Source organism: Peromyscus californicus, unplaced genomic scaffold (genome assembly GCF_007827085.1).
Source record: "Peromyscus californicus insignis strain IS unplaced genomic scaffold, ASM782708v3 Scaffold_4__1_contigs__length_199733344, whole genome shotgun sequence".
NCBI classification, from domain to species: domain Eukaryota; kingdom Metazoa; phylum Chordata; class Mammalia; order Rodentia; family Cricetidae; genus Peromyscus; species Peromyscus californicus.
The window spans coordinates 187355518-187378681 of record NW_026294562.1 but is presented as its reverse complement, the minus strand read 5'-3'; the positions used below and the strand labels follow the sequence as shown (position 1 = coordinate 187378681).

Here is a 23164-nt window from a genome sequence, read left to right as displayed (position 1 = left end):
TTGTGTGTGCCTGGTGCCCATGGAGGCTAGAAGAGGGCCAAGGATCCCCTGGAACTGGAATTACAGACAGTTGTGAGCTGGCCTGTAGGTGTTGGGAATAGGGCCCAAGTCCTCCGGGAGAGCAGCCAGTGCTCTTGAGTGCTGAGCCATCCCTCAGCCCCTCCTCCTTTTTTAGAGAGGGGAACCTAGTGTCCCATGCATGGTAGACTGGAGCACACAACAACATCATGTGTGCACATGATTTATTAGCAGGGTCTCATGATGTGGTCCTGCTTGCTGTCTGGAACTCCAGACGTAGACCACGCTGGCCGTGAACTTGCCCTGATGCTTCCAGCTGCCTCCCTGATGCCAGGAATGTACAACCGCACCTGGCAAGAGTTCAGAAAACTTACCATTTTATTTATTTATTTATTGTGTTTGTGTGCTCACACAACGGTGCATGCATGGAAGTCAGACGACATCTTTCAGGAGTCAGTTCTCTCCTTTCCACCGTGTGAATCCAGGGATCAAACGCAGGTTGCAAGACTTGGCTGCAAGTGAGTGCCTTGACCTGCTGAGCCACCTCACTGGCCTTGAACCTATCAAGAGTAAAATCTATACTGTTTGGTGGTATGTGGTGAAAACGGACTTAGAGTTTTAACAAAGTGCTAGATTGTTAATCTGGGAGTAGTGGCTTTCCTGTTAGTCCAGTGCTGGGGTGGTGGTGGTCGTGGAGGCAGAAGGATTAGGAGTTAGTTCAAGGTCATCCTTAGCTACATAATGAGTCCAAGGTCAGCCTGGGGCACATGAGAGTCCCTGTCTCAAAATTCAAACAGCCATCCAGGTGGTGGTAGCGTACACCTTTTTTTTTTTTTTTTTTTTTTTTGGTTTTTCGAGACAGGGTTTCTCTGTGTAGCTTTGCGCCTTTCCTGGAACTCACTTGGTAGCCCAGGCTGGCCTCGAACTCACAGAGATCCACCTGGCTCTGCCTCCCGAGTGCTGGGATTAAAGGCGTGCGCCACCACCGCCCGGCTTGTAGCGTACACCTTTAATCCCAGCACTCAGGAGACAGGCAGATCTCTGTGAGCTCAAGGCCAGCCTGGTCTACAGCACTAGTTCCAGGACAGCCAGGGCTACACAAAGAAACCCTGTCTCTAAAAAACAAACAAACAAACAAACAAAAAATCAAACAAGCAAATTGCAAAACAAAAACCTTACCGTTAACACTCCAGGGTCATCAGTTCACAGGCAAATAGCCAGAAAGTGAGACTCACTCCTAATGTACACATAGAAAAACTGAGGCTTGGAGAAAGGTCCAGAGATTTAGACTTTACATAGCAGATAAAGTTAGCTGGATGTGGCAGTACACACAGGCCTGGAATCCCAGCACTTTCGAGTCTTTGGCAGGAAAACCCTCACACTCAATCAAGCTGAGAATTGATAGCATAAGAACTTCAAATTTGAGCCCAGCCTGAACTACATACCAAAATCTTATCTCAAAAAAGCAAAATGCAAGGCTGGAGAGATGGCTCAGTGGTTTAAGAACACTAGCTGCTCTTTCAGAGGACCTGGGTTCAATTCCCAGCACCCACATAGCAGCTCACAACTGTCTATAACTATAGTTCCAGGGGATCCGACACCCTCACACAGACATGAATGCACTAATCACATAAAATAAAATTAAATTAATAAAAGAGGGTAGCCTCAAAATTTGAAGAAGAGGAAGAGGAAGAAAAGTTGCAGAGCTGGAGAGATGGCTCAGGAGTTAAGAGAAGTTACTGCTCTTGCAGAGGCCTGGGTCTGTTTCTCAGCACCCACACTGATTGGGCAGTTCAGTACCTGTAACTACCCTTCCAAGAACTCCAACGCCCTTTTCTGGCCTCTGTGGGCACTGTGTGCACATGTGGTACACAGACAAGCAGGTAAACTCACATACACATAAATAAAAACAAGTAAAAATTTTAAAAAGGAGGCTGGGGAAATGCAGAGGACCGGAGTTCTGTGCCCAACATCCGTGTTGGGTGGCTCACAATTGTCTATAGCTCCAGGAATCTGTCTGGAATTGAGTCCTCCTGCCCTGTGGTGCTCATGCACACACGTAGATACACATAGGCACATAATTCAAAATAATTTTCTTTTGTTTTTCAAGATAGAGTTTCTCTATGTAAGAGCCCAGGCTGTCCTGGAACTCGCTTTGTAGACCAGGCTGGCCTCAGACTCACAGAGATCTGCCTGCCTCTGACTTCCGAGTACTGGGACTAAAGGCGTGCGCCACCGCTGCCTGACAAAAATAAGACATTTCCAGAAAACGAAATGCCTGTGGCTGTAATTCAGCTGGTTGAGTGCTTGCCTAGCACGCACAGAACTCTGCATTTAATCCTCGGCATCACATGAAGCAGGCGTGGCAGCACACACCTGTACTCCCCGTTCTCTGAGGCAGACGCTCTCCAGCTTCAGAATCTCAAGGTTATACTCAGCTACACAGTGAATTCCAGGCCAGCCTGGGCTACTTGAGACCAGGGGCTAAGAGTGCAGTGCAGTTTAGCGGTAGGGCACTTGCTAAGCAGGCATAAGGGCCCTGGGTCTGAAACCTAGATCCAGCTAGTCAATGGCGACACACACCTTTAATCCCAGCACCAGGGAGGCAGAGGCAGGCGGCCTCTGAGTTTGCGGTCTACGGAGGGAGTTGCAGGACAAGGGTTGCACAGAGAAACCCCGTCTCCAACAACAACAACAACAACAGAAATTTGTCAGCTGGCTTGGTATACTCAGCGGTGTAGTCCTGGAATTCAAAAGATGGGTAAACTGAGGCCCAAAGAGGTCATCACTTGAAGACTGTCCCACATCCTCCAAAAGCTGTTGGTTGCTGCCCAGAGCTTCCTCATTCCCGTGGTCGCACGCATCACCTCCTCAGGCGGCTGAGGTCAGAGGTTGAGAAACTTCCTGTGAGCTGTGTGCTCACATTCAGGCCACAGGGGCTGTCAGGAAGCCAGCATCCTGGCCGTCCCCTCCCCCACGGCCTCGTGGGCTTTTGGGACAAACAGAGAACACTCCCACCCTGAGTCTCCACCATCTTTTCCTGATAAATTGGGAGGACTCAACCCCTGTGCTGATGTCAAAAGGTGACACCAAGAAACGGTGTGCAGCAACTGGAGAAAATACGCCATGCTCCTAACACCTCAGGCCCAGCCACCTCCAGCTGCGGCCTGGTTCTCCAGAAACACACAACTAATAGGAGAGATGAGCAGAAATGAAAAACAGAAGCAAGCAAGCAAGATACCTGACAGGCATAGAAGATAGATAGAAACCGGGTTTGGTGGCACAGGCCTGTAACCCCAGCACTTGGGAGATGGAGGCAGGATGTTCTCGCTTGCTTTATTTATTGCTGCTGACCAAAGCTACTTGACTTCCACATTCATCCATACACAAATGTACACACCCATGCAAACACACATGTACAAGCCCACTACACACACACACACACACACACACACACACACACACACACAGATGCACATAGGTGCACATACTCATGCAAATGTACATATACAAGACCACTACACACACACACACACATGCACATAGGTGCACATACTCATGCAAATGTACATATACAAGACCACTACACACACACACACACAGATGCATATAGGTGTACATACTCATGCAAACGTACATATAGAAGACCACTACACACACACACATACACACACACACACACACACACACACACACACACACACACAGATGCATATAGGTGTACATACTCATGTAAACGTACATATATAAGACCACTACACACACACATACACACACACACACACACACACACACACACACACGCATGCGCGCGCACACACACACACACAGATGCACATAGGTGCACATACTCATGCGAACGTACATATACAAGCCCACTACACACACACACACACACACACAGAGATGCACATAGGTGTACATACTCATGCAAACGTACATATACAAGCCCACTACATACACACACACACACACACACACACACACACACACACACACACAATATCAGCAAGATAGCAAGACAAAGAAAGGTACCTGCCACCAAATTTGGTCCCTGAGACCCACATAACAGGAGGAGAGAACTGACTCCTGCAAGTTGTCCTCTGACCTCCACAAGTGTGCCATAGCAATCAGATACCAATATACATACACACAAAATAACTAAATAATGTTTTAAATAAAGAAATGTAAATGTAGTCCCAGGGTGTCTCTTGAAGGGCACCTGGTAAGGTTTTAACTGGAAAGGTAAGAGCCTAGATCTCAGGGATGCAGGAGGAGTCTTCACTGTAAATAGAAGGGCTTTGTTGTTGTTGCTTTAATTACATGTGTGTGCCAAAAAAATTAAAAATTGAAAAGTCGGGTTGAATGGGCAGACTTTTAATCCCAGCACTCAGGAGGCAGAGGCAGGCAAACTCTGAATTAGAGGCCAGCCTGGTCTACATGATGAATTCTAGCATGGCCAGAGCTATCTAGTGAGATCCTGACTCAGAAAAAAGAAAAGAAAGAGAAAAAAAAAATCGTGTCTGTGTGCATGTGTCCACAGGGAAGATAGATGTCTGACCTCCTGAAGCTGGAGTTACAGGTGGTTGAGAGTTACCTGATGTGGGTGCTGGGAATTGAAGAGCAGAAAGTACTATTAGTCAATAAACCATCCCTTCAGCCATGTTTTTGCTTTGTTTTCTTTTAGCTATTTTTGTTACCTATTTATTGGGGAGTAAGGTGCTGCAGATCAAACCCAAGACTTCATGCATTTAAGACAAGTGATGCGTTTATCTAGTTACTCTTCTTTTTTTTTAGATTTAATTATTTATTATGTATAGTGTTCTGTCTGCATGTTTGCCTGAAGGCCAGAAGAGGGCGCCAGATCTCATGCAGCTGGTTGTGAGACACCATGTGGTTGCTGGGACTTGAACTCTGGACCTCTGGAAGAGCAGCCAGATGCTCTTAGCTGCTGAGCCATCTCTCTAGGCCCTAGTTATTCTTTATCAATAAAGACTCGGGAGTCAGATATCGGGGTAAGAACTTGAATGATCAGAGAAGTGGGGGAGAAGTGGCCAGTGAGTGACCTCCTACCTCTTTCGTTCCTCCATCCAAAAGGGCTGAGACCCTCTCTAAGCCCTGCTCTACTACTTCCTGTCTCTCTATCTGTCCTCAGGCCTCCAAAACCTCTATGATTAATTTTGGTCAGCTGGTAGTTAGCTCCACCCTCTGATTCAAAGCAAACTTTATTGTCAGAATGCAATCAAAATATCACATAACAGACAAGCACTCTACCAACCGAGTTCCTAAAGAGAGCTAATAGTTTTGTTTTTTGTTTTTTTGGGTTTTTTTTTTTGAGACAGTGTTTTACTGTGTAGTCCGAGCTGGCCTACAACTTGCTATGTAGCGCTGACAGGCCTTGAACTCACAGAGATCCGCCTGGCTGAGTGTCCGGAGGGCTGAGATTCAAGAGGTGCAGCACCATACCTGACAAGCACTCAGCAGATGCCATAGCTTGAGTGTGGAAGTGAAAGGATCGCTTTTGGGAGTCAGTTCTCTCCTCCTGTGGATTCCGGGGATCGAACTCTGGTCATCAAGCTTATTCAGCAAGCTCTTTTACTCACTTGAGCCATCTTGCCAGCCCTGTACACACTCCTTTAGAAAAAGGAAGTTCGTTTCTGGGTTGGCAACCTGCACAGCAAATGTTCATTGTGCTGGAACTTTTGACTCTCCACTGGCCAGGGGCTTCAGTCAGACTCTACCGCCAGCCTTTTCTCCTCAGGTTCCCAGGAGTTTGCCTCAAAACCAAAGAAGAACGTGCAAAATGTGGTAAGATGAGTGCAAGCGTGGTATTTGAAATTCCTGGTGTCCCTGCTGCTGAATCTGGATGGGTATTTTTAGAATTTGAGTTGGATTGGCAGTTAAAGCGGTTCTCATCTGCAATGAGAGGAGTTTCACTGGATGGGTGGTAAAAGCATGTTTCTAAAATTCGAAACAGATTCGGGCCTTGGATTTGACAGACTCAGCTCTACTTCAGGAAGGAGAGGCACCTACCCGTGAGCCTTCAGAGAGCTACAGACTAAGAGACAGTGAAAGAGGCATTGGCAGTCCCGTGCTGGGTTTTGTTTGTTTTTGAAACAGTGTCTCATGGAGCACAAGCTGGCCTCCAGCAACTGACCTGGACCTTCTGACTCCCCTGCCTCCACCTCCTGGAGCTGGGATCATAGACAGGTTACGTGATGCCCAACAGAGTTTATGTGATGAGGCCCGGTGCTTCAGCAACTGGAGATAGTAGCTGTTTCTCACTGGGGAGGCTGTCAACCCAGGAGGAGTTGCTCAACCCAAGGGGCTGGGTGCCTCTGTAGTCCCAACCTGGCACGGAAGATGGGGAAAGTTCCTGAAGTACTTCTGGTCCTCGGTCTGGAATGGAAGCCTGGAAACGCTGGCTGTGCTATTAGGAAAGGAATTGGCCGCAGCGGCATCAAGGAAGGCCAAGGGAGTCATCTTACATCTGCTACGCCCTTTCCACCTGAATTGCTGCCAGAAAGCGTCACTCACAATCGTCTTTCCACATGGTTTAAGGCAATCAGGACACGCGGAGGGGAGATGCTCAGGTGATTCTGATTCGTGACAATGTGACATGCGGCATTTGCATGTTTGGTACAATTACGGACAGAGGGAGCAGAATAACGAGTTCAATTGATCCAATTTCCTTAGTGTTATGATATTGTATTGTATGCGGGAAGTCCTGGCAGGTAGAGGGCCTGGCGGGGGGTAGAGCCAAGGTGCCCCATGGCGGGTGAGAGTCACCATGCAGACAGCGCTCAGTGAAGTTTTATTTGGTAGCAGGGAAGAGAGAGGGGAGAGAGAAAGAGGGAAAGAGAAAGAGAGCGAGCGAGGCACCTCGTGGGAGGAAAGCAGAAGAGAGAGAAGAAGGGGCGGAGTTTGGGCGGAGTTTTTCCTTTTACACGCAGGGTGGCGCCAAGGGGCAGGATTTCAAGGGACAGGTCAGAATATTAACATTTAGTGTTTACTAAATTCCTGTTCCAGGATCCAGTCACCACCCTTCTTGACACTTGTTATTCATGAACTTCAAGACTGCCGGATCATAAGAGTTCTTCAGATCACACTACACATACCCTGCCTTTTTTTATTTTTATATTTTGGAGACAGTGACTAATGGAGCCCAGACTGGCATCAAATTTGATACGTAGCCAAGGATGACCTCAAAACCTTCGATCCTCCATGGTTATCTTTCCCAGTACTGGAATTTACAGGCTTGCTGCACCACTAAGCACCAACATTTAAATGAGTCTAGGTTGTTCGTTTCTCTCTTTGCCTTCCATACTCAACAGAACATGCTTACATTCCCTGCAGAGACGGCTTGCTGGTTAAGAGCACTTAATGCTCTTGCAGAGGACTTGGATTTATTTCCCAGCACCCACGCCCGACAGCTCACAACTGCCTGTAATTTCAGTTCAAGGGGAATCAAAGGCTCTCTTCTGGCCTCAGAGTATACCTGCATGCAAGAGATTCACATACACTCAAACACACACTCATGTATTCACAGAAGCTTAATTTTTTTTTTTTTAGATTTTTTTTTAAAGATTTACTTATTTTATTTTATGTGTATGAGTGTTTTACCTGCATGTATGTATGGACACTGGATACACGCCTGGCACCTGAGGAGGCCAAAAGAGGGTGCCCCAAGACCCGGAAACGAGAGTTAAAGATAGCTGTGTCACCATGGGGGTGCTGGAAACTGAGTGAAGGATCTCTACAAGAATCTCAATTACTGTTTTATTATTATTATTATTATTACTGTTTTGTTTTGATTTGTTTTTCAAGACAGGGTTGCTCTGTGTAGTTTTGGTGCCTGTCCTAGATCTCACTCTGTAGACCAGGCTGGCCTCGAATTCACAGAGATCCACCTGGCTGTGCTTCCCGAGTGCTGGGATTAAAGGCATGCGCCACCACCACCACCCCCCAATTTTTAAAAATTATAAAAATAAAGAGGTCAGGATCAGGCATGGTGGTCCACGCCTCTAATCCTAGCACTCCAGAGGCAGAAGGAGACAGATCTCCATGAGTTCTTTGCCAAGCTGGTTTACATAGGGAGTGCCAGGACAGCTAGGGCTACATAGAGCGATTCTGTCTCAAAAAACAAATCATTATAATGATGGTGATAAAGAATTCAAGGTCATCCTTGGTTACATGACAAGTTGGAGGTTAGCCTTGATCACACAAGACCCTGTCTTGACAAACAAACAAAAAATAAAATTTAAGTTTAAATCAAGTCCACAGGGGCTGGAGAGATGACTTGGTAGTTAAGAGCACCAGCAGCTCTTCCAGAGGTCCTGGGTTCAATTCCCAGCACCCACATGGCAGCTCATAACTGTCTGTAACTCTACTTTCAGGGGACCCAACGCCCTCACAGAGATATACATGCAGGCAAAACACTAATGTTCATAAAATAAAAATAAGTTAATTAAACAAACAAAAAAGCACGTCCAGAGCCGGGCGGTGGTGGCGCACGCCTTTAATCCCAGCACTCGGGAGGCAGAGCCAGGTGGATCTCTGTGAGTTCGAGGCCAGCCTGGTCTCCAAAGCGAGTTCCAGGAAAGGCACAAAGCTACACAGAGAAACCCTGTCTCGAAAAACCAAAAAAAAAAAAAAAAAAAAAAAGCACGTCCAGGTTTCAGGGTGCCCTCAAAAAAAGCAGAAGCAGGAGGATAAGGAAACTGAGGTTAATCACGGCTGCTTACTGATTTTCTTCCCCCCTCCCCCCTTACTGATTTTCAAGCCAGCGTAGTCTACACAAACCACTTCTCATAAACAAGCGTGGGGAGTGGGTACTTGTGGCTCCAGGTGCAGTTCCCAACACTGCAAACAAGTTACTGGTGGTCTCAATAAAAATAAAGCAGTAGCAAACCTTTAAAGTCTTATGCTCTGAATATCTTGGAAGAAAGCTCCCTTCCCCTGAGCAGCAAATCCCTGCACACTGTGTGGACCAGTTGGTTCCTAAGGCAGTAGATGAAAGGGTTCAGCAGGGGTGACACTGTCGTGTTGAAGAAAGCTATTCCTTTGTTGAGGTCCAGCCTCCCTGTCTGTGTGGGGTTCAGGTACATGATGATGCAGCTCCCATACGTGAGATACCACCAGGATGTGGGAAGAACAGGTGGAGAAGGCCTTGCTTCGGCCCCCAGCTGCAGGCAGGCGCAGGATGGTGCTGATGATGCAGCCATAAGACAAGGTTGTGATCAGTGTAGCAATGAGCAGGGTGCACACAGCCACCAGGAAGGCCACCAGCTGCAGAAGCCTGGTGTCTGCACACGCCAGCTCCAGCAAAGGGGAGCTGTCGCAGAAGAAGTGATTGAGGACTCGCGGGCCACAGAAAGGGAGAGATAACATCCAGGCAAACAGCCCAGGCAGGGCCAGGAGGGTGACTGCCCAGCAGGCCAGCACCAAGGAGGAGCAGACACGGGGTGTCATGAGCGCGGGGTAGCGCAGGGGCCGGCAGATGGCCAGAAAGCGGTCGGTGGACATCACGGCCAGCAGCAGGGTCTCCACCGCGCCCAGGGTGAAGTAGAGAATCATCTGCGCAAAGCAGCGGTGGCGGGAGATGGCCCCGCGCGCCGCCAACAGGTGTGCCAGCAACTGCGGAGACACAGTGGACGTGAAACCCACCTCCAGCAGCGAGAAGTGGCGCAGGAAGAAGTACATCGGGGTGTGCAGGCGGCGGTCCGCCAAGGTGAGGGCGACGATGAGCAGATTCCCCAGCAAGGTCAGCGTGTAGGTGACCAGAAGGACCCCGAAGAGGAGGAGCTGGAGCCCGCGCTTGTCGGTGACCCCCAGAAGCACGAACTCCAGCACTGAGGAGCGGTTGGCCGTGGGGATGGGCGCAGAGACCTCCATCCGTGAGAGCTGCGGGGACTCTGTGTGGGTCTTAGTGACCTCGGAAATGCAGGGGCAGTCAGTGTCAGTCACAAAAGAGCACTGCCAATCCAATGCAGGACATAAAGCAGCGCTTGGCGCATCGTGAGCACGTGAACACCGCATGAATGTGAGCTATCTCCACTGCTCAGCCGCACAAGGATGGAAAAGAATTTAGACCTCTATGGTAACGCACTCCTTTAATGCCAGCTGTGGGCGGCTGAGGAAGCACGATTGGGAGTCCCTTATCAGCCTCAGTTACATAGAAGTTTCAGGCTAACCAGGGCGCCCATTTCAAAGATTCTGAGATTCCATTTCAAAAGGCACTTTTTAAAAAAGATTTATTTATTTATATATATATATATATTTTTGTATATGAATGCTCTGTTTGCATGTATGCCAGCATGACAGAAGAGGGTATCAGACAGAAGAGGGCATCAGATTCCGCGGTTGCTGGGAATTGAACTCAGGACCTCTGGAAGAGCAGCCAGTGCTCTTAACTGCTGAGCCATCTCTGCAGCCTAAGATTCCACTTCAAAAAAAAAAATTCACAAAAATATTACTTTAATTGGATGATTTTTGTCTCCTGCTCCCCCCAAGATGCTTGTTAGGTACTGAATGAAAATTTGCTAATCCAGCCTGATGGGTATGATGATCCACTTGGGGGAGAGACCTTATTCTTTGCAACGATTTTCTTATATATGGACTGAGTTTATTATAGTTTGGAAGTGACCAGGTCATAGACAATTTTTGATTCATTTCCTACAACTGTCACGTTGCTTATTTATCAGTTTGAATGGTAAAATGTATTTTTGGTAAGTGCAGAAACTATTTTTGAGTCCTTCGCTTCCTTGCAGGAACACTGGTGGAGATTCATGATACCAGCTGGGACTGACTGCACACACCCACTCTCAGTACTTTCATGCTTCCCTGTTTCTCTGCGACCTCCACCTTCATAGCGAATGGATTGACTTCGGATCACAAAACAGGAAGGTTGGGTGTGGGGATGCATACCAGCAGTTTCAGTGCATGAGAGGTTGAGGCAGACACATCACGGGCTTGAGGCTTAACCTGAGCTGCACTGTGAGACTCTGCTCTGAAATAAAAAAAAAAAAAAAATTACCTGGAATTTTTCAGTCCCCTTTATCATGAAGGGCCAAGGTACTTATTCTCAAGTTTTCCCATAGAAGCACATGGCAGGAATGGACTAACGTGAGAGGTTCCTTAGTCAAACCAGCCCAAATGACAGAGACAAGGACTCCTCAGAGCAGAATAGAAACAGATACACACAGTCAGACCCTGCTGTGGTGATAGTGTAATAAATATATAAGTAAACTATAAAATAAACTAATAAAACTTAGTCTGAAAGATCAGAGAAGCAGAGCAAGCCACAGCCATCACCTCTTACCTCACCAACTCCACGAATCCTCTGACTGAAATTCTCTGAGTCCTCAACCAAAAGACTCCAGCTGAAAAAGCCTCTAGCTGAGAAGCCCTTAGTTCCTGTCTCCTCATGCGTTATGTACCTTTTTCCGCCCAGCCTTCACTTCCTGGCATTAAAGGCTTGTGTGCTTCCCAGTACTGGGATTAAAGGTGTGTGCCACCACTGCCTGGCCTCTATGTTTTATCTAGTGGCTTGTTCTGTCCTCTGATCTTCAGGCAAATTTTATTAGGGTACACCATATATCACCACACCCTGTAAGGCAGTGGTTCTCAACCTGTGGGCTGTGACCCTTCTGAGGGTCAAATGACCCTTTCACAGGGGTTGAATATCAGACATCCTGCATGTCAGATATTTACATTACAATTTGTAACAGCAGCAAAATTACAGATGTGAAGTAGCAACGGAAATAACTGTATGGTCGGGGTCACCAGAACATGAGGATCTCAGCGTCAGGAAGGTTGAGAACACAGCAGGGGTCCACGGAGATGGAGATGAGGAAGGGAGGCAGCTGGGAAAAAGCACACAAGACAAGGGGTGGCCGGAGAGCCGGGGGGAAAGGGAAGACAGGAACCACAGGAAGACAGAAGACAAGAAAAATGACAGAGACACAGAAAGGAAAGGACTAGGAAGCCCACAGGAAGGCAAGGAGAGGGACAAAAGAAAGATTTTTAGGTCCTTGAGAGACATGGAGTGGCCCTGCTCTCCAGAGACACTATTATTGCAGGAGCCAGTGTGAAGATAAAGGACCTTGCCCTCTCAGCTTCCCCAAAGCCTCAGACCTCAGGGACCCAGAAAACATCTAAAATTTTCATCCTCCTTAAGGGAGTGATTAACTCGACTTCCTTCAGATGTTGCCCATGGGAACTTGTTTGGAGTCTCATCTTTATTTTATTTATGTATTTATGATTATTATTTATTGGAGGATGGAGAGTGAGCTCATTGGTTAAGAGTAGCTGCAGATTGGCCAGCCAGTGGTGGCACACGCCTTCAGTCCCCGCCCTTGGGAAGCAGAGGCAGGTGGATCTCTGAGTTTGAAGTCAGCCTAGTTACAGAGTGAGTTCCAGGACAGCCAGGGCTGCACAGAGAAACCCTGTTTCAAAACAAACAAACAAACAAATAAACAAAAAGAGTAGTTGCAGGTCTGTTTTCCAGCTCCCACATGACTGCTCACAACCATCTATAACTCAAATACCAGGTGATGTCACTCTGTTCTGGCTCCTGTGGGCACTGGGCATATACATGGTGCAAAGACATACATTCAGTCAAAACACTCACCTGTAATAAAAACAAACAAATCTAAAAATATTTAAAAGAATATCTTTTATGTATTCTTTGATAATTTCATACATATATTTACAATGTGTGTATATCTACCCCTCCACTCCCCACTCTCATAGACACCCATTCACAGGTCCTTTTCTAACTTCATGTTCTCTTCCTTTTATTTTTTCCTTTGCTCTTTCCGAGACAAGGTTTCCCCACGTAGCCTTGGCTGTCCTGGAACTCCCTCTGTAGATCAGGCTGGCACCAAACGCTGAACTCAGAAACCTCAGAGACTGCCTCCCAAGTGCTGGGATCAAAGACGTGCACCGCCACCACCCAGCTTGTTGGTTCTTTGTTTGTACATTTTGATTTGGTTTGTTTTGATAAACCACTGAGTCCAGTCAGTGCGACCTGTTGGAATGCTGACATTAGCTTGACAGCATTAGCTTAATCTTGTTCAGGTAACCACGGCTACAAAAGCCCTGTCCTGTCCAGAAGACAGATTCTATAGCTCTCCTCATTCTCCAGATCTTGATTTCTTTCCACTTCTTCTTCTGTGACATTCCCTGAGCCTTTGGGGGAATGATTAATAGAAATGCCTTGTGTAGGGATGAGTACCAAACAGTCCCTTGTTATCAGCACTTTGAGGATTATGTGTTTCTACCTTGTTGCCCACACAGGAACGAGACATTTCTGGTGAGGGTTAAGAGCAGTACTCATCTATGAGTATTAACATAAATATTTAGAGGGCAGTGCCACAATACAACTGTTTATTTAAAAGATTTATTTATTTTATTTTATGTGTATAAGTGCTTTGCCTGCATGCATGGAACATGCATCCAGTGCCCTGGGAGGTCAGAAAAGAACATCAGATGCTCATGAACTGGAATTACAGATGGTAGCCACCATGTGGGTGCTGAGAATTGGACCTGGGTTCTCTGCAAGAGCAACCACTGTTCTTAACCTCTGGGCCACTTCTCCAGCCCTTTTTAGCACACACATTTAAACAAAACAACAGTACTAGGTTCTTTTCTATGAACTATGACCTCCTGGAGACTCAGGGTTTTTTTGTTTTGTTTTTCGAGACAGGGTTTCTCTGTGTAGCTTTGCGCCTCTCCTGGAACTCACTTGGTAGCCCAGGCTGGCCTCGAACTCACAGAGATCTGCCTGCCTCTGCCTCCTGAGTGCTGGGATTAAAGGCGTGCGCCACCACTGCCCAAGACTCAGTTTTTGTCTTTTGTTTTTTGAGACTCAGGTTTTAGGAGAGCTTAGTTGAGTTTATCCCTGGCTCTCTATTTAAACTTTAATCTCTCTTCAGGGATCTGAAGAGAGATTTGAGTGGAAGAGAGTCTTAAGTGGAGCAGTGATCACTGGATCACTTTGTACTCTCTTCCCAGTGTGGCTGAATTGAAAAAAAAATCTGCTTTTTATTGTTAATTTAGCTATTTTCATTGGCTTCTTAAGGATGGGTAGCCCAAGCTGACTTCTGGTGGCACAGACTGTAAATATGAATTTGGTAGCACCACTGTGCCTGGTAACATGAGCTTTAAAATTAATTTTCTTTGTTTGTTTGTTTGTTTGTTTGTTCTGTTGTTTGTCTTCCTTAGTCAAATAAATATGCCTTCTTTTGGCTGCAGAGATGGCTCAGCAGTGAAGTGCACTGGTTGCTCTTCCAGAAGACCTGGGTTCCATTCCCAGCAACTACATGACAGCCACAATCATCTGTAACTCCAGTCCCAGGGAACCTTTCTTCTGGCCTCTCTCTGTGGGCACTGCATACAAGCGGTACTCAGATACATGCAGACAAAATACCCCCCCCCAGACACACAAAATAAAATAAATAATAAATAAATAAAAATAAAGGAAAAAATGATTCCACTTTGATTCAACCAACAAGACCTGGTGCTCATGCCAATTCCAGCCACTCAGGAGACGGAGGCCAGAGGATGGAGATGCCAAGACCTTCATCACTTACAGTGTGAGTTCGAGACCAGCTTTAATTCAGCAACTTCTTGAGACAGTGTTTGAAAATAACAAAGGAAAAGAGGGCTGAGGGTGTAGCTCAATCGTGGAGCACTTGGCCTCACCGTGAGCATAGTCCCTGTGTTCAAACCACAGAAAACCAAAACACACACATCCACAATAACTAATAAGCAAATCAATAACAATGCCGATACACCAAGAGCACAGCTTCACAGTCTTATGCTCTGAATATCTTGGAAGAAAGCTCCCTTCCCCTGAGCAGCAAATCCCTGCACACTGTGTGGACCAGTTGGTTCCTGAGGCAGTAGATGAAAGGGTTCAGCAGGGGTGACACTGTCGTGTTGAAGAAAGCTATTCCTTTGTTGAGGTCCAGCCTCCCTGTCTGTGTGGGGTTCAGGTACATGATGATGCAGCTCCCATAGCTCATCGACACCACCAGGATATGGGAAGAACAGGTGGAGAAGGCCTTGCTGCGAGCCCCAGCTGCAGGCAGGCGCAGGATGGTGCTGATGATGCAGCCATAAGACAAGGTTGTGATCAGTGTAGCAATGAGCAGGGTGCACACAGCCACCAGGAAGGCCACCAGCTGCAGAAGCCTGGTGTCTGCACACACCAGCTCCAGCAAAGGGGAACTGTCGCAGAAGAAGTGATTGAGGACTCGCGGGCCACAGAAAGGGAGAGATAACATCCAGGCAAACAGCCCAGGCAGGGCCAGGAGGGTGACTGCCCAGCAGGCCAGCACCAAGGAGGAGCAGACGCGGGGTGTCATGAGCGCGGAGTAGCGCAGGGGCCGGCAGATGGCCAGAAAGCGGTCGGTGGACATCACGGCCAGCAGTAGGGCCTCCACCGCGCCCAGGGTGAAGTAGAGAATCATCTGCGCAAAGCAGCGGTGGCGGGAGATGGCCCCGCGCGCCGCCAACAGGTGTGCCAGCAACTGCGGAGACACAGTGGACGTGAAACCCACCTCCAGCAGCGAGAAGTGGCGCAGGAAGAAGTACATCGGGGTGTGCAGGCGGCGGTCCGCCAAGGTGAGGGCGACGATGAGCAGATTCCCCAGCAAGGTCAGCGTGTAGGTGACCAGAAGGACCCCGAAGAGGAGGAGCTGGAGCCCGCGCTTGTCGGTGACCCCCAGAAGCACGAACTCCAGCACTGAGGAGCGGTTGGCCGTGGGGATGGGCGCAGAGACCTCCATCCGTGAGAGCTGCCGGGAGTCTGTGTGGGTCTTAGTGACCTCGGAAATGCAGGGGCATCAGTGTCTGTCACAAAGAATACTGGAGATAAAAATATATGGCATTTAGGACAGACAGCATTTGTCATACGTGAAAACCGCACGGATGTGAACCCATTTGCATTAAATGATAATGATGGGAATGTATTAGATTAGTGTAATGACACAGCCCTCTATGCCTAGTACTTGGGAGGCTGATGGAGAAGGACCAGGAATTCAAGAGCATCTTCAGCTACACAGGAAGTTGCAGGACAACCTGGACTACATGAGACCCCATTTCAAAAATCCCAAGGAAGAAGGAGAAGAAAGAAAGAAGAGATTGAGGAGGACTAAGAGGAGGAGGAGGAGAAAGAGGAGGAGGAGGAGGAGGAGGAGGAGGAGGAGGAGGAGGAGGAGGAGGAGGAGGAAATATTGGAAGAGAAAATAAGAAGGAGGAGGAAGAGGAAAGAGAAGAGGAGAAAGAGGAATTTTGGTTCCTGCTTCCCCAAGTCCTTTGTTAGGAACTGAGAGGAAACTTTGACGATTCTTTTCGCTAAATTTGACAATCCACTTGGGGTGAGACCTGTTCTTTGCAGGGATTGTCTTATGTATGGACTGAATGAATGTGGTTTGGGATTGGTCAGTAATTCAGAGAATTTGGTTTTTGTACACTGCCATGTTGTTTGTCTATGTGTTGGAAGATAAAATCAGTTTTTATGAGAGCATATGTCTCACTGTGTAGACCAGTCCGCCCTCAAACTCACAGAGATCCACCTGCCTCTGCCTCCTGAGTGCTGAGATTAAAGGCATGCACCACCACCGCCCAGCTAAAATCAGTTTTTATATGGGCATATGTCTCACTGTGTAGACCAGGCTGGCCTCAAACTCAGAGAGATACACACGCCTCTGCCTCCCCAGGGGCTGGGATTAGAGGTGCTGGCCTCTGTCCCTGGTTTAGAGCATATGTCCTTTAAATGTCACTTGCTGAGTCTTCTCAAATGTAGCCAGGACACAGAGCAAGAAGCAGAACACAGCCTGGGCAGGTGGATCCCCTGCCGTCTCAGTACTGGGGAGGCTGAAGCGGGAGGATTGATGTAAATACAGGATCAGCCTGTGTCACAGATTGAGTTCAAACTGATTTGGGTTACAGAGTGAGACTCTGTCTTGAAAGAGAGAAAGGGATGCGGAGAAGGGATGAGCAAAGAGAGGGAGATAGGGAGGAAGGACGAGAAAAAATAAGAAGGGATATGGACAGGTGGCTTGAAGGATGGAGATGCTTGCTACAGCACCGTACAACCTGAGTTCAAGTTTTAGGTCCCCCATGTGAGACAAGAGAATGAACTCCTGTAAGCTGTATTCCGACCTCTACATGGTCCCTTCAGTAAATAAACGCAGTTTTTAAAATGAGGGAGAGATGGGCTGGAGAGCCAGCTCGGCAGTCAAGAGCTGTTGTGGCTGTTGCAGAAGACCCATGTTTGAGTCCAGCATCCATGTTGTGTGACTCACAACCACCAGTAAGACTAGCTCCAGGAGATCCGACACACTATTCTGGACTCTGTTGGCACCTGCACTCACATGTGCCCCCCACCTGCACTCACATGCAGACACAAATACACGTACTTAACAATAAAAAAAAATTATTTTTAAAAATCATGAGAAGAAAGAAAACAGGAAGGAAGGATGGATGGGAGGAAGGAAATACCACCCACAAACTGCTGCTCTGGGAAGACTAGAAGACAGTACCACCTTCTGTAAGAGAATCACAATGGAAAGAACTAGAGATCTGCCTAGAGATGAGTTGATTGACAGTTGGAGAAAAACGTCTATCCCTGCTGCTGTCAGCCACTGGACTGGTCCACAGAACATAACTAGCAAAGTCCTTCTTTGTTTTCATATGTCTAGTTCATCCAGATCAGATGTGCTGACCAAGACATAGCACAGTGCTTGAGTAAAAGCCACATCTGTACTTTTATTTCTTCGTGGGGCCAGGGTCTCGTGTAGTCCAGGTTGGCCTGAAACTCCCTATGCAACAAAGGATAACCTTGAGCTTCTGATCCCGCTGGCTCTCCCTCCCAAGTGCTGGGATAGCAGCCCGGTGCCACTGTGTCACCTTTTATATGGTGTTGGGAATAGAACCTGAGTCATCCTGCATGCTAGGCAAGTATTCTCCCAACCCAGCTTCGTCCTCAGCTCTTAAGCCAAGTTTTGAATGTACATCTTACCACAGCTCCTCAGCAAATGGTAATTAAGTGAACAGATAAGTAGTGAGTGCTCTGAAGAGAATGAATGGAAATATGAAGAAAGGAATAACTATGAGAAGATGGGTCATTAGATGTGTTGATGAATGAGTGAGAAAGGGAAGTGAGCTGCAGACTGAATTGCAGAGCTGAGGGATGACTCTGCCAGGCTCAGACACCGTGAATGGCTCAGGATCCTGGGTATGACTCACTCCGATCCCGTCACAAGAACAAGGGCGCTATGGGGCCTTATGAACTTCAGCATTCTTCTTGGTCCGTTACAGAGACATCTCCCAAACCCACACACAGCAAGTGGCTGGGGGGAAATTCCCTGTTTGAGCCTCAATCTCTGTCCCCTCTAAGGTGACGCTAATACCTCCTTGGTCTTTCCCATCCGTGTGTCGTGACATCCTAACAAAACGGTGAATATGAAGTAACATGTTATAATGTGTGCTGCAAAAAGGAAAGTTAATTCCAAGCTCACACTCCCTCTAAAGCACTGTGCTTGGCTTCCACAGGCTCTGTCTGTCCTGCTAAAGATCACCACTCAAACCTTAGCTTGCCAAGAGGCTGTGCCTAAAGGTATCCGCGCTGCCTTCCTCACCTCTTTTGGGCTCATGGCAGGAAAACCATCCAAAGGTGGTCCGACCATTCACCTTCCTCTCATAACCCTATTCCAGCTGCATTAGAAAGCCTAAAATGAGCTGGGTGTGGGAGGGGGAGGCAGGTGGAGCTCTGTGAGTTCAGGGCCAGCCTGGTCTAGAGCAAGTTCCAGAACAGCCAGGGATTTACACAGAAAAACCATCTCAGCCTCCCCCCCCCCCCAAAAGAGCCCCTGCACAGGTCTCTCTTCTGCATCTTTGTTTATTTTCTGCTGCTTTGTGGCCCCCAACTTTCTAGCAAATGACTGGAAACCACAAAACAGGGGAGAGCTGGCATGGTGGCGCAAGCCTATAACCTCAGCACTCGGACCGTTGAGGCAGGAGCATTATGAGTTGGAGGCATGCCTGCACTACACAGCAAGCCTCCCCCCTGAAGAAAAGATTTTTTTTTTTTTTACCTGGAATTCATTAGCCTCCTCTATCACGAAGGGTCAACGTTCTGATTCTGGAGTTTTTCCGCAGAGGCGCATGGCAGGAAATGGGTTTAAGAAAGAGTCTCTCCAGGGAAACGGAGACAGACACATAAGGACGGCCAGGCAGACTCTGTAAAAGAAAAGCATGACAAGGACTAGAGACTGGGAAGAGGCGGCTGGGGAGAAACAAGAGGTCAGAGAGCTGGAGTGGGGGAGACACCGTAAAAGATAGAGCGACAGTAGAAACAGAGGCTCGGGGGAAGGCAAACCGAGAGAGAGACAAAAGAAAGCCTCTGAGGTCCTTGAGAGACACCGAATGTCCTGGACTCTAGAGATACTATTATTTCAGGGTCCAGGTCACACTCCAGTGTGAAGGGGAGGGACTTTTCCTTCAATTCCCTAATTCCTCTGGCCTTAGGGACAAAGAACATTTATAAAATTGTAGTCATCCTTAGGGGACTGATTAACTCAACTTCCTTCAAGTATTGCTCATGGGGACTTGTTTGGATGTTTGCATTTTGGAGAGAGTTGTACACACACACACACACACACACACACACACACACACACAATTTGGTTTCTGCAAGAACGGTATAACCACTGGTTCCATTCGGAAAAGAGACCAAGCAAGGGTAAGACCATTAAAGGGTGGATACTAGCGAACTTGTGTGTCACCAGAGTTCATTCAATAGGTGTATGTGATAAAGATTAGCCTTGGCTGGGTGTGGTAGCACTAGCCTTTAGCTCTAGCACTCTGGAGGCAGAGGAAGGCAGATCTCTGAGTTCGAGGCCAGCCTGGTCTACAGAGTGAGTTCCAAGACAGCCAAGGCTACACAGAGAAAACCTTGTCTTGAAAAACCAATAAATTGGGCTGGAGAGATGGCTCAGAGGTTAAGAGCAGTGACTGCTCCTCCAGAGGTCCTGAGTTAAATTCCCAGCAACCACATGGTGGCTCACAACCGTCTAATATGAGATCTGATGCCCTCTTCTGGGGTGCAGACAGAACACTGTATACATAATAAATAATAAATCTTAAAAAAAGAAAGAAAGAAAAACCAATGAGTTGTCAGTCAATCAATCAATAAGAATGAGGGTTAGGCCGGGCGGTGGTGGCGCACGCCTTTAATCCCAGAACTCGGGAGGCAGAGCCAGGTGGATCTCTGTGAGTTCGAGGCCAGCCTGGTCTACAGAGTGAGTTCCAGGACAGGCACCAAAACTACACCGAGAAACCCTGTCTCAAAAAACAAAAAACAAAAGAATGAGGGTTAGGCAAAGGAAAGTATGGTAGGAGGAGCAAATGAGGCTGAGCGTCTGTGTTGTAAGAAGACTCTCAAAGACAGCCATTGCTGACGAAAGGGCCTGTTGCGGGAATGCAGAAAATACGAGAATATGGAAAACTAGGATCAATCAAATGGAGGTTGTAGCTTCGGGACAGAACAGAGTAACTCTCAGGGCAGGAAGGGAGACCAGGAAGCAGGAATAAGCACATCTGGATACTGGAGACTGTGTATAGAAGATCAAGCATTTATTTATCTATTTATTTTTGAGACAGAGCCTTTTTGTGTAGTCCTGCTTATCCTGGAGCTGAATATGTAGGCCAGGCTGGCCTCAAACTCCTGATCCTCCCGCCTCTGCCTCCTGAGTGCTGGGATTAAAGGCGTGAGCCACCACTGCCTGGCTTCAAATACTTTTTTTTTTTGGTTTTTCGAGACAGGGTTTCAAATGCTTTTTAAACAGAGTGTTCCATTTGAAAATGGAAAGCAAGCTATATTTGAGCAGGTATGAGCTTTCAACTAGTTTTCCTTGTTGCTTTAAGGTAAGATCTCTCTGGCCTGGAACTCTCTGTGTAGAACTGGCATTAATCTTTCTGCACGTTGGGATTATAGTCCTGTACTGCTACACCCTGCTTATTTTTTTTTTTTTTACATTTTTTTCCCCTTAACATCCCAAGGAGTTTCATTTCGGTTACTTACAAGAGGCTTTACTTATAGGCATCTTTCCAACGGTGACACCATTGGGGGAAAAAAGGATTGTGTTAAAACTCCACGACCAGCCGGGCGGTGGTGGCGCACGCCTTTAATCCCAGCACTCGGGAGGCAGAGCCAGGTGGATCTCTGTGAGTTCGAGGCCAGCCTGGTCTACAGAGCGAGTTCCAGGAAAGGCACCAAAGCTACACAGAGAAACTCCGTCTCGAAAAACCAAAAAAAACCTCCATGATCAAAAGCATTTTGGGAAGGAAAGATTTATTTCATCTTATAACTCTCAGGTCACACTTCATCACTGAGAGAAGTCAGGGTCGTAATTCAAAGCAGGAATCTGGAAGCAAGAACTAAGGCAGAGGCCATGGGAAGGACTGCTTACTGGCTTGCTCCTCATGGCTTCCTCAGCCTGCTTTCTTTTATACCCCAGGAAAACGCGCCATCTACAATGGGCTCAGCCGTTCTACACGAATCATTAATCAAGAAAATGCCCTATAGATTTGCCTACAGGCCAAGTTTATGGAGGCTTTTTCTTGATTAAGATTCCTCCTTTCCAGATAACTCTAGCTCAGTGGTTCTCAACCTATGGGTCATGACCCCCCAAAAGGGGGTCAGATGACCTTCCATAGGAGTCTTCTAAAACCTTCGGGAAACACAGATGTTTACATTATGATTCATAGCAGTAGCAAAATTATAGTTTTGCTATAATTAAGCTAGCAAAGAAAATAATTTTATGGCTGGAGGTCACACATGAGGAACTGTATTAAAGGTTCGCAGCATTCGGGAGGTTGAGAACCACTGCTCTAGATTGTATCAAGCTGACACAAAAACAAGCCAGCTCATTCCACGTCAACCATTCAGTGCCTATAAATTACCAGGGAATGCTGTGATGATCTCACCAGCTCCACTCTCTCTCTCTCTTATTTTTTAAACACTTTTTTTTTCATTTTTTTTCTTTTTTAATTTGAAGACAGGGTCTCCTGTTACCCAAATTGACCTTAAACTTTTATTTATTGCATACAGTGTTCTGCCTGCATGTATGCCTGCACCACCAGAAGAGGGCACCAGATCTCATTACAGATGGTTGTGAGCCACCATGTGGTTGCTGGGACTTGAACTCAGGACCTCTGGGAGAGCTGTCAGTGCTCTTAACCCCTGAGCCGTCTCTCCAGCCCCAGCTCCACTCTCTTATGTGACAAGATATTAACAAGGCCCGTCTGGAGCAGGTTTTGTGCAGGTCATCACAGTCATACCACACCTAGAAATTCCACAACACTCTACCTGCCCCTTGGGCTCTTGAACTATGCTGAGTTATGAGTCCCGGTAGTAACGCCCCCATGTCTCCTGACAGAAGCACACACTAGCACTAATCTACCGGCCTAAACATAGTTATTGTTTGTAGAATGTAATTTGATTGTCTTCCTCGTTAGTATTGTGGTGAATACCCCCGCCTGTCATGCGGGAGACCGGGGTTCAATTCCCTGATGGGGACTCCAAACAGAATGCAATTTGATTGGCATCTCATACTCACTAAACAGAACATAGTGGTAACTTCCTCACTAGGACCTCCCCAGGCACAGGCTAAGAGCACGGGCTGCTCTTCCAGAGGTCTTGAGTCCAATTCCCAAAAACCACATGGCAGCTCATCATCATCTATAATGGGATCTGCCGACCTCTTCTGGTATAAAGTTGTACATGCAGATAGAGCACTCATATAATACGTAAAATAAATAAATAAATAAAATAAAAAAATAAAAATAAAAAAATAAAGCCCAAACTTGCCTCCATTTCACCAGTGGGCACTTCTCTCACGGCTGATGAATGCACCATGCACAGTCCACAGCTAAGGAAGACCGTTGGTGACTTTTCTTCCCCAGCAGCCTGCATCGCACCTTCCAGTGCTCTGATGGTCAGTCGGCAGGGAGGACTCTGATGATCAGCCGGCAGGGAGGTAGCTTTCAATCCAGTTTCAGATTGCTTTCTCTATGTCCCAATCCGAGAGTATGTGGTGTCTTCAGCAATAGGGTCTTACCACCTAGTTCTGGT

General features: G+C 47.3%; 2 protein-coding genes across 2 annotated transcripts; both read right to left on the bottom strand.

The window, feature by feature from the left end:
* Nucleotides 1-8678: 8678 nt before the first annotated feature.
* LOC128094719 (olfactory receptor 49-like) lies at nucleotides 8679-10781 on the bottom strand. The gene is given in 2 exon segments (XM_052713217.1): nucleotides 8679-9147; nucleotides 9149-10781. Coding segments are annotated over 2 exon segments (1116 nt in total). The 5' UTR covers nucleotides 10057-10781; the 3' UTR covers nucleotides 8679-8939.
* A 9-nt stretch (nucleotides 10782-10790) lies between these two features.
* LOC128094720 (olfactory receptor 49-like) lies at nucleotides 10791-19326 on the bottom strand. Its single transcript, XM_052713218.1, has 2 exons — nucleotides 19125-19326; nucleotides 10791-15891 (listed from the first exon to the last, which is right to left on the bottom strand). Exon 2 carries the CDS (start codon nucleotides 15810-15812, stop codon nucleotides 14838-14840), a length of 975 nt encoding a protein of 324 aa, XP_052569178.1. The 5' UTR covers nucleotides 15813-15891; nucleotides 19125-19326; the 3' UTR covers nucleotides 10791-14837.
* Between the last annotated feature and the right edge of the window lie 3838 nt (nucleotides 19327-23164).

Bases quoted from the DNA above. Each gene is read 5' to 3' on its own strand.
- LOC128094720 (XM_052713218.1), bottom strand. From the start codon at position 15,812: ATGGAGGTCTCTGCGCCCATCCCCACGGCCAACCGCTCCTCAGTGCTG.